The sequence below is a fragment of the Hemibagrus wyckioides genome, linkage group LG29, assembly GCF_019097595.1.
Source record: "Hemibagrus wyckioides isolate EC202008001 linkage group LG29, SWU_Hwy_1.0, whole genome shotgun sequence".
NCBI classification, from domain to species: Eukaryota; Metazoa; Chordata; class Actinopteri; order Siluriformes; family Bagridae; genus Hemibagrus; species Hemibagrus wyckioides.
This window is the reverse complement of record NC_080738.1, coordinates 11,497,370-11,506,344: the sequence shown is the minus strand read 5'-3', so window position 1 is coordinate 11,506,344 and position 8,975 is coordinate 11,497,370. Positions and strand designations below refer to the sequence as shown.

The 8,975-nt window shown below is 35.6% G+C and overlaps 1 protein-coding gene across 1 annotated transcript; it reads right to left on the bottom strand.

Moving 5' to 3' along the window:
* Window positions 1-2,382: 2,382 nt before the first annotated feature.
* On the bottom strand, window positions 2,383-8,928 carry LOC131348975 (fucolectin-like). The gene is made up of 4 exons (XM_058384236.1): window positions 3,842-8,928; window positions 3,544-3,588; window positions 2,816-3,095; window positions 2,383-2,576 (listed from the first exon to the last, which is right to left on the bottom strand). The coding sequence occupies exons 1-4, from the start codon at window positions 3,876-3,878 to the stop codon at window positions 2,420-2,422; spliced, it is 519 nt and encodes a 172-aa protein (XP_058240219.1). The 5' UTR covers window positions 3,879-8,928; the 3' UTR covers window positions 2,383-2,419.
* Window positions 8,929-8,975: the final 47 nt, after the last annotated feature.

Below are 8,975 nucleotides of genomic sequence, written 5' to 3'. Positions count from 1 at the left end.
AAAGTAAACTTTGCATTCCATTTCCATTTGGAAATCAAGGTCCTAGAGTCTGGAAAAAGAAAGGAGAGGCACAGAATTCAAGCTGCTTGAAGTCCAGTGTGACATGTCCACAATTAGGTGTGATTTGGGGTGCCATGTCATCTGCTGGCATTGGTCCACTGTGTTTTATTAAGTCCAAAGTCAATGCAGCCATCTACCAAGAGATTTTAGAGAATTTCATGCTTCCATCCGCTGACAAACTTTATGGAGATGCTGATTTCCTTTTCCAGCAGGACTTGGCCCCTGCTCACAGTGCCAAAACTACTTTGAACTGGTTTGCTGACCGTGATATTACTGTGCTTGACTGGCCAGCCAACTCACCTGACCTGAACCCTGTAGATAACCTATGGGGTATTGTCAAGAGTGTGCCACAGGCTGATCTCCTCCATGCCATTATAATATTCTGAGATATTGGATTTTTGATTTTCATGAGTTGTGAGCTGTAATTATCTAAATGAAAAGACAAAAAGGCTTGAAATATTCCAGTTCATGTGCGATAAATCTAAAATATATGAAAGTTTTAATGTTTGAATTATATTGTGGGGGAGAAAAATGATGTTCCTTTGATAATCAAAATATATATATATAATATATAATTAGTATTGGTTCATGAAAGTGCTCAAGTTTTTATGACATAATAAAGCAGCATGACAGTAACATTTAGGTCTCCATATTATAAACTCATTCACAGGGCAGACACATGACATTGAAAACACAATGACCCACTAATGAATTGAGAGTGCATTGTCCTATTCTGTGAATCACATTTTTCAATATAAGTTAAAAGGGATAAATACATTATTTCGAAAATCCAGTTATACAAAATGCAGAGGACAGTTTAGATTTGGCTAGATATATATTACAATCTTACAAACAAACAGGTGAGATATTGTCATTGCTTGGTCTTATACACCATCAGTTTCATCCACAAGCATTTATCAATTTGTGATAAATGGCTGGATTAATCTGAACATTGACAAGAAAAAAATTATTCAATGGAGTATTAGTTGTTTTGGGTTTTACAGTAAAAAAAATACCTACTATACTAACTTTACAAAATTAATTACTTATGAAAGTACTAAATTACTATTAAAATTACTATTACTTACTTATTAAGTAATTATTAAGTATATGTCATCGGCTAACCAGTAGTTCTATATGCTACACCCAAACATTACACATTTAATGTTCTTTATATTTGCTGTTGTTTTTGAACTCCTTGTTCTTCTACATATTTAAAATGATTTTCTGCTACCTGTTAAACAGAATGACAAAAGTCAAAAGCCATAATACTCAGATAAAATAAATAAGTACAAAAAATAAGCAACAGTCATACTGATGGAGCTCTTAATTCAGAATGCTGTGGTTCGTATTGCAGCAGATGTTTTTAAAACATAGAAACATTGTTTTGGAGCGTTATTTTGGATTATTAATGGTTAGACTACTTACTGGCAAATTTTGATTAGTCAAGTGTATAAGCACTGAAGCTGCTGGAACCCAGTTGTAAATAGGATTTTTTGCTGTTACAATTTTCATTTTCTTCAAATAAAAAGCCTCAATAACTCTTAGATCTGCCCACTTACATTTAAAGATATCTGCTTTTCATGTTTAAGTGAATTAATCAAGCAGATTTCCATAAGGTAGCTTACACAACTATCATTAAGCAATCTTAAAAAAATATAATGAGTATGCTTATATATGGCCTATTTATTGTCATATATACCTTGATAAGAAATGGCCACTGTTATATGCAATGAGTGTTTGGACCCAGCGGAATGACGCTTGCGGCTTTATTATCATTATAGTTATTATTAGTAGTAGAAGGAGCAGAATTAGCAGTGATAGTAATATTAATACTCTTCTAAGCTTTCTTACCCCTTTTTAAGTTTCAGTTCCCGGTTCTGGTTCCTTTATCCAATGAACCTGAAATTCTGATGATTGGACATAGCAGATTTGATCTATGGAGAAAAATTATTATGTGTTATGCAATACTTTTACAGTATATAAGATAATAAAATAATATTAAAACACAATGACCAATCAGTAATGGTCAATTAGTTTAACTACAAGGTATGTGTACCTAATATAACTGAGTGTAATTCTCACAAACACACACCTTTTGGAGTAGTTTGTCCCTCATGGTAGGGTTGCTGAGATCCTCACTGCTGTTAAACTTTAATCTTAGAAATGCCCTCTTAGTAACAGGGACTACCAAAAAGTCAAAATTGTTGATAGTTAGTGACAGTTGTGTTTTAACTCAAAATTCATATGAAATTATAAAATTGAATGTAAATGTGGAACCTGAAACGTCATAGACTTCCACATATTTAGTAACTGTTGTAAAACATATTTCATTAAATTATATTTTTATTGAATTTATTTAATTTATGAATTGAATTTGACCTCCATAGACTTCAACTTCACAGAGCGTGAGGTACTGGGTAACATTGGGAATGATGATGTTCACATAACGACCCCGCATATTGCAGTTGTAGCTTGCATAGGCACCAGCAGCAATACTAAGGATAATGGCACATCTACAGAGGTAGAGGTAGAGAGAGAGAGAGAGAGAGAGAGAGAGAGAATAGAGGGGAAATCTATTAAGTTACTATTAAGTAATAGGTTAATCCAAAGTTAATAATGCTTTATAAAACTGTCACTACCCCCAAGTTTCATACCAAAGTGTGCAAAATTATTTATTTATTAATTTAAAACTCTATAAGTAAACTCTCTCTTTAATGCTGATATTTTTATATAAATGTTTTTAATTTTTCACCTGGAATTATTGTTGCCGTTGTTGATTAAGGAATTGCCAATGTGGATCTCAGCACCATTTATCCGTTCTGAACAGCAGTCACCTCTGTTAGTGATGATTACATTGCTAATGTCATACACTGCCAACAAATCCACTCTCCACCATGGATTATAATCAGCATTTGTATGTGCACATGGGTAGAAAATCGCGTTAGATTCTCTGTTACCATCAATAGCAAAGGAACCAGTACAGGAAGCGTGTACAGAAGATTGTGTTGCTATTCCTCCTAAGGCCACATTGACTGGAGGAAAGATGAGAACATATTTATATACACACACAATAGTGAAAATTGTTCTATTTGGCATTTTTTTTTAATTTAATAGAACCATATCATTAGAAATTATATTTTTGACTTCAACTTCAGTGAAAAGCAAGATCTTTGAAATATTGAATTATATGAATATATGAATTTCAGAATTTCTCAGTATTTTCTGGTTCCTTTGTGCTTTAATGACAGTATTCACTCAAGATGGCATGGACCCCATATGAGTCTACAAGCAAAGCCTAATGCATTCTAGATAAAGTCTATTTGGCTGTCATTGGAACGCATTTCAGCAAAAGATTTTAGGAATGAGGAAAATCTCATCTTTTATACATTGCGGTTAACATGCACAATAAAACAAATTTGCTTCAGAAATACCTAAAAAAAAAAAGAACAGTAAATATTAAATATATATTAAGTATTTTACCTTGCTGATGGGTCAGTATCCACTGCATTAAGAAAATGTATATCCCTGTGTAAAAGTATATATTTTAATAGTATACGTTTGATTATGTGTCGGCTTAGGAGGAGGCTTAATAGGAAAGACATCAGAAATTTTTATTTAAATATATTAAAATATAAAAGATGTCATTATACTAAAATTAAATTGTTCTGAATTATTTACAGGGGATATTAAATCAATCTTAATTCATTGCCACTTATGCTAACAATATTTGTTTGAAACTATACTTGAAATCTTTTTGATATTCAAAATCAGTTTTTACCTAAAAAAAGGAGCATGAGCCTTTGTGACTTCTCCATTTTCTGTACAAATGGAAATACAACAACTTATATACAACCACACTTAAGGAAAAAAGTGGAATAGCCAGTTCAGGAAGCAATGTAGCATTCACCGGTTAAGAAACAGACTTTTGATGTATGTGATTATTAGTACATCATATAGCAAAAATATACCGTATTAAGCCAAATTAGCCAAGTTTAGAGAGATTTCTTACCTTGCTTGATGTATATCAGAAGGTCAACTCTGTGCAGCTGTGAGCTGTCCATTGGTGTTTCGCTAAATGATTATGTAATTTAAAAGGCAAATGCACTTTTTTTTTTAACAAATGCAAATAAGTTTACATAAGACGACAGTCTAATAAGTTTTAAAAACAAATGATGCAATAAGCTTCTGTTTAGGTTTTATATATACAGAAATATATATATATATATAAATATATAGCATTTTAGTAATTATACATTAGGCAAATCAAAGTTCAAGTTATTTGCTTCAGCAGGATGTGTTGGAATAAGAACTAAGCTCATTCATGTGGCAGCAGTGTAATGCATAAAGTCATGCTGGTACAGATAAGAGATTCAGTCAGTACCAACCATCAGCATGATGAAATTGTGGTTATCTTACTGATGATGGCATAGTTGTTTTCTCCAGAGTTTACAGAGAATAGTGAAAAAACAAACACCTTGGTTTGAGCTGACAGAAAGGTTAAAGTAACGATAATTCTTTACAACTGTGGTGAGGTGAAAAGCATTTTGAAACATACAACATGTCCAAGTGAATGCAGACAAGCTACAACCAAATTAGCTTCTCCTGTTTGTCAGCCAAGAACAGGCATCTGAGGCTACAGTGACCATGGACTCACTGAAACTGTACAAAGTGTGTACAGTTGTTACTCACTGTAACAACTGTTGGCTGATCTGATGAACCGTGATTTCTGTTGTGACATGAAACTGCCATCAGCATCATAAATCAGGTGGTATAATAATGTGAAAAATATTTTCTTTCAATTATGTGATGCAATTATGTCTATATGGACAGAATCTCAAAAGAATGTTCTCAAACGAAAAGATCCTACTCATTAGTAGCATTAGTATGGTGTTCTTAATAAAGTGACTGATGTATACATAGAAGCAAGTAAAATCTCACACTCCCAAGTGCTTACAGTAGAGTAATGTAAACGTTATGCAAAATATGATTATAGAACCCTGTGTGTGTGGAGACCGGTGTCTTTTGTGCTTCCTTATATTTCATATTTTCCCTATCTCTTTAGCAGAAGTCTTAAACAAACAAAGACCCAACAAATCTCTTCTTATTAGGCACTCCGGAAAACATGGATTTAGTGTTTGCCCTCCTGCTTACTGGTTCCTTCCTGAACCTTGTCAGGACACTGATCAGAGTGTTTCTGAGGTCTGGTCCCTGCAGTAACTGACAGAGATACACCCTGATAGCCAGCAGTGCAATCTGAGATGGTAAACTTCAGGATGGGGAATGAACCACACTCTCCCATCGCTGCAGTCCAACTTCTCTTCAGCTACTTTGGTGCAATCTGTTGTACTTGCTGTAGAAGTCAGGATTTATCTGAAGCATTCTCTTGTTCACCTATAGACTAACAATAACAGTGACCATCGACTAGCTGGGCTGATTCCTTAACTGAATGTAGTAAATGATAATTTTCATGTGACATCTTAGCTCTTTCATCGCATCTTCTTTCTGGTGTTGTATTGCTGAACCAGCAGACTGTTGATTTACCATACTGATATGCAACTGACTGAGTAACTGGTGGCCCACCATTTGCTGAAAGAATGCCTCTTGAAATGATGCCTCCTGAAATAAAGCCTTTTTCACTTGTTTGTTCATTTCACTGGTACTACGATTAGAACATGTTCTTCAGTACCCAACTTTACTGGTAAATTTCATTCTTTTCAGGTGTGACAGGATCGTTCTTCACTACAAGAAGGACATTTGAGTTCTTTGCAGGACACTCTTGGCATTGCATTCTGTTTCTGCAGTGGTCACATAGGTGACCTTGAAAGAGGCATCCAATGGAGAGACTTATTGACCTCAAAATTTTAATTCTATTGTTAGGAGTCTAAACTCTTTTCTTGCTACAGGAATCCAAGGTATGGCTCCTCATCAGCTGGTTTGACCAAACTGGGTCTCTTCTAACAAAGATCTTGAACACTGTATTCTCTTACAGCAGAGACATTTGTAGCAAAACTGCTTCTTTTAGGGTTAATGTTCATCTTAGACTTCCCCTTTTCTCCAAACAGCGAATCTATTGCCAGTTGATGAAGTCTACCAGAAAACTTGGCTTTTCATCTGGTCTCTTCTTGTATTTTAAAGGCTTGATTTCACAGCTGCTATCAGTTTATAGGGAAGTTTTGAGATGACAATATTCATGTTATTTGGACTGTCCACCTCATTCATCTTCATTAGAGCAGAAGACAGTAAAGCATTAAATATACAGCATACACTTGGTTTCTATTAGGGTGTAGAAATATAACATTTGATATGGATATCGTATGTTATATTTCTACACCCTAATAGAAACCAAGTGTAGATATGTATATATAAACATGTAGGCCGTGGCAAGCTGAATCAGCTTCCTACCCTCCTGGCAGCCTTTCTCAGGTTTCCTATGCTAAGTCATAAGGTTATCCACTTGTGAATAGTTCAAAATAGTATAACCTATTTTGATAGTTTGATCTTGACAGCATTCGTATTCTTTAGCTTGCCAAACTCTGATCCAAGTTTTTGTTCCGGTTGCTCTTTCCGGATTTTTAAATGTGCATCTTCCAGCCTAATTTCCTATCTATCAAACAAGCAGAGCTGGTGATGAATGACGATGATTTGCAAACTCCACAAATATGGGATTGTACCAAATCATCCGGTCCTTTCTTCTAGCTTCATCTTCCTGAAGAAAGATCCCAGATTAGTTATTAATTAATTTATTAATTATTAATATTTCCACATTAATTCTTTCTCTTAAACTAACCCAATTTTTAGTTCATCTTCCTTTAGAAAATATCCTTCCTTTTGCCTTTTCTTTCATGCTTGAGCCTATTCAGGTTAAGGACCAAAGGCTTTTCTGTGGGCTTTGGGGTCCTCTTTTGGCTGTCTGTCAGAACTTCCATTTTTACTTTTCTAGAGTGAGGTGATAAATCTACTGTGTTTTGCCTTACCTCATTTTCAGTCTTTCTAGCATTGGTCAGTGATCAGGCTAAAGTATAATCCAAAAATAATTCAATTATAATCCAAGAGTTGTTAATATAACATTTTCCCCGTCTAGTTGAGAGAGAGACATGCAAGTAACTTTGTTGTGGAATTATTTAATGGTAAATCTCAAATCTTCTACTGTATTTTAATTGAAAGTGACTAGCTTTCAGATGACAAGTCTGACATACCATCACCAGAGAATGCTAGACACCATCCATATTTCAAAACTGTCAACCCCTGTGGAATGATACATTTGCTCCTTTCACCATGTACTAGTACCATATATGTTAAAGAAAGGTTTGACAGTACAGTGTTGGGTTTGCTGTCTTCTAATCACCATTGCCATAACTGCTTCTATGAACAGGTGTCATGCCACCAAATGCTTTGAATCTCTATGATGCACTCTGCACAGGAAAAAAAAAAACATTTCTTCAAATTCATGAGGACAATGTTTGATTCTGACCAAGCTGAACTTGCACCACCCATGCACCACACGCACAACAGGAATGTTGGTACTTGCCCATATTTGGTGTTTACCATTCACAGAAAAAGGGCCATATATGTGTAGGATTTGATTCTTTTGCTGAGTATGAAGGCACAGTACAATATGCCACAGTGTACCAGATTTGAACAAGACACTACTGAGGTGTCCTCATTAACTTTCGCAAGGAACCTGTGGCAGTTACAGTGGATATATGTCAGGAACAGCTGGACAGTTCCCTGCCAGGCCCAGAAAGGGCGCTGGCAGGTGAACCTTGGAAGCCTGCTTCTTTGTGTGTCTTTTGTGTTACGCCCTTCCCATTGTTCTAATCCTGATTGTGTCACCTGTATCCCATAAGCCCTAATGTCTATCCCTATAAATAGGGATCCTTGTGTTTGTGTCCTTGTCCATGATTGTTACCTGTACCATGGTTTTTGTTTGTTCCATGCCCAAGTTAAGATCTAGGTTTTGTTCTCCTTTTGTTTTGTTAATCACGCCATGTATTGTGTTACGTTTGTTTCCCTATGTCATGTCTTAAATGTAATAAAAGCAGTGCTTCACTGAATCCTGCGAATGGGTCTCATTCCACCACGTGCTGGTGTGTGCACACACACCATGGGCATCCGGGTTCGAGCCCTGCATAGGGCAGGGGTCCCGGACGTTACAATATACAATATATATATTCTATTGCTTCATTGTCAATGCAGACATCTTCTTAGATTTGAAGATAATGACCCAGACAAGCAGCGTGCAGAAACTGCATGTGTTTGGAAATAGTCCATCACCTGCTGTGGCCATATATGGTTTACAAAAAGTGGTTCTGCTGGCAGAGGACGAAGGATGATGGACTTTAATTTCCTTTCAGTGAAGAAGCTTACAGCAGTTACTTACTAGAGCCATGGCCAAGTTCTGACCTACTTACAGATTTTCTTTTAAGAAAAATAACATTTGCATGAATTTTGCATTAGGCTAATCAAAGCACCCAGATTGCCAGATCTCATTTCCTACTGCAGTATTTATTGGAAAAAGAACTAATCTTATTCATGTGGCAGCAGTGCAATGCATAAAATCATGCAGATACAGATAAGCATTTCAATTATTATTCACATAACAGGTTCTTTAAGAATTTTTAGAGGGTGATCTTGGATTGCCACACACAAGAGTCACCAGAGTTTAGAAAGCATGGTGGCGTAAAAAGTAACGTTTATAAGAGAGGTCAGAGGAGAGTGGCCAGGCAAGTTCATGATGACATGCTACAGATAAAATAATTCTTCTTTACACAATATTAACTACTAAATGTACAGTATACTCATATTTGCCAGTGTTTAGATCCTGTGTAGAAAAGCATAAAAGCATGCTGGAGAATACATGTCAAACAAAATAAGGTGCCTAAGCTATAACCAAATTAGGTTCCACTCCTCTT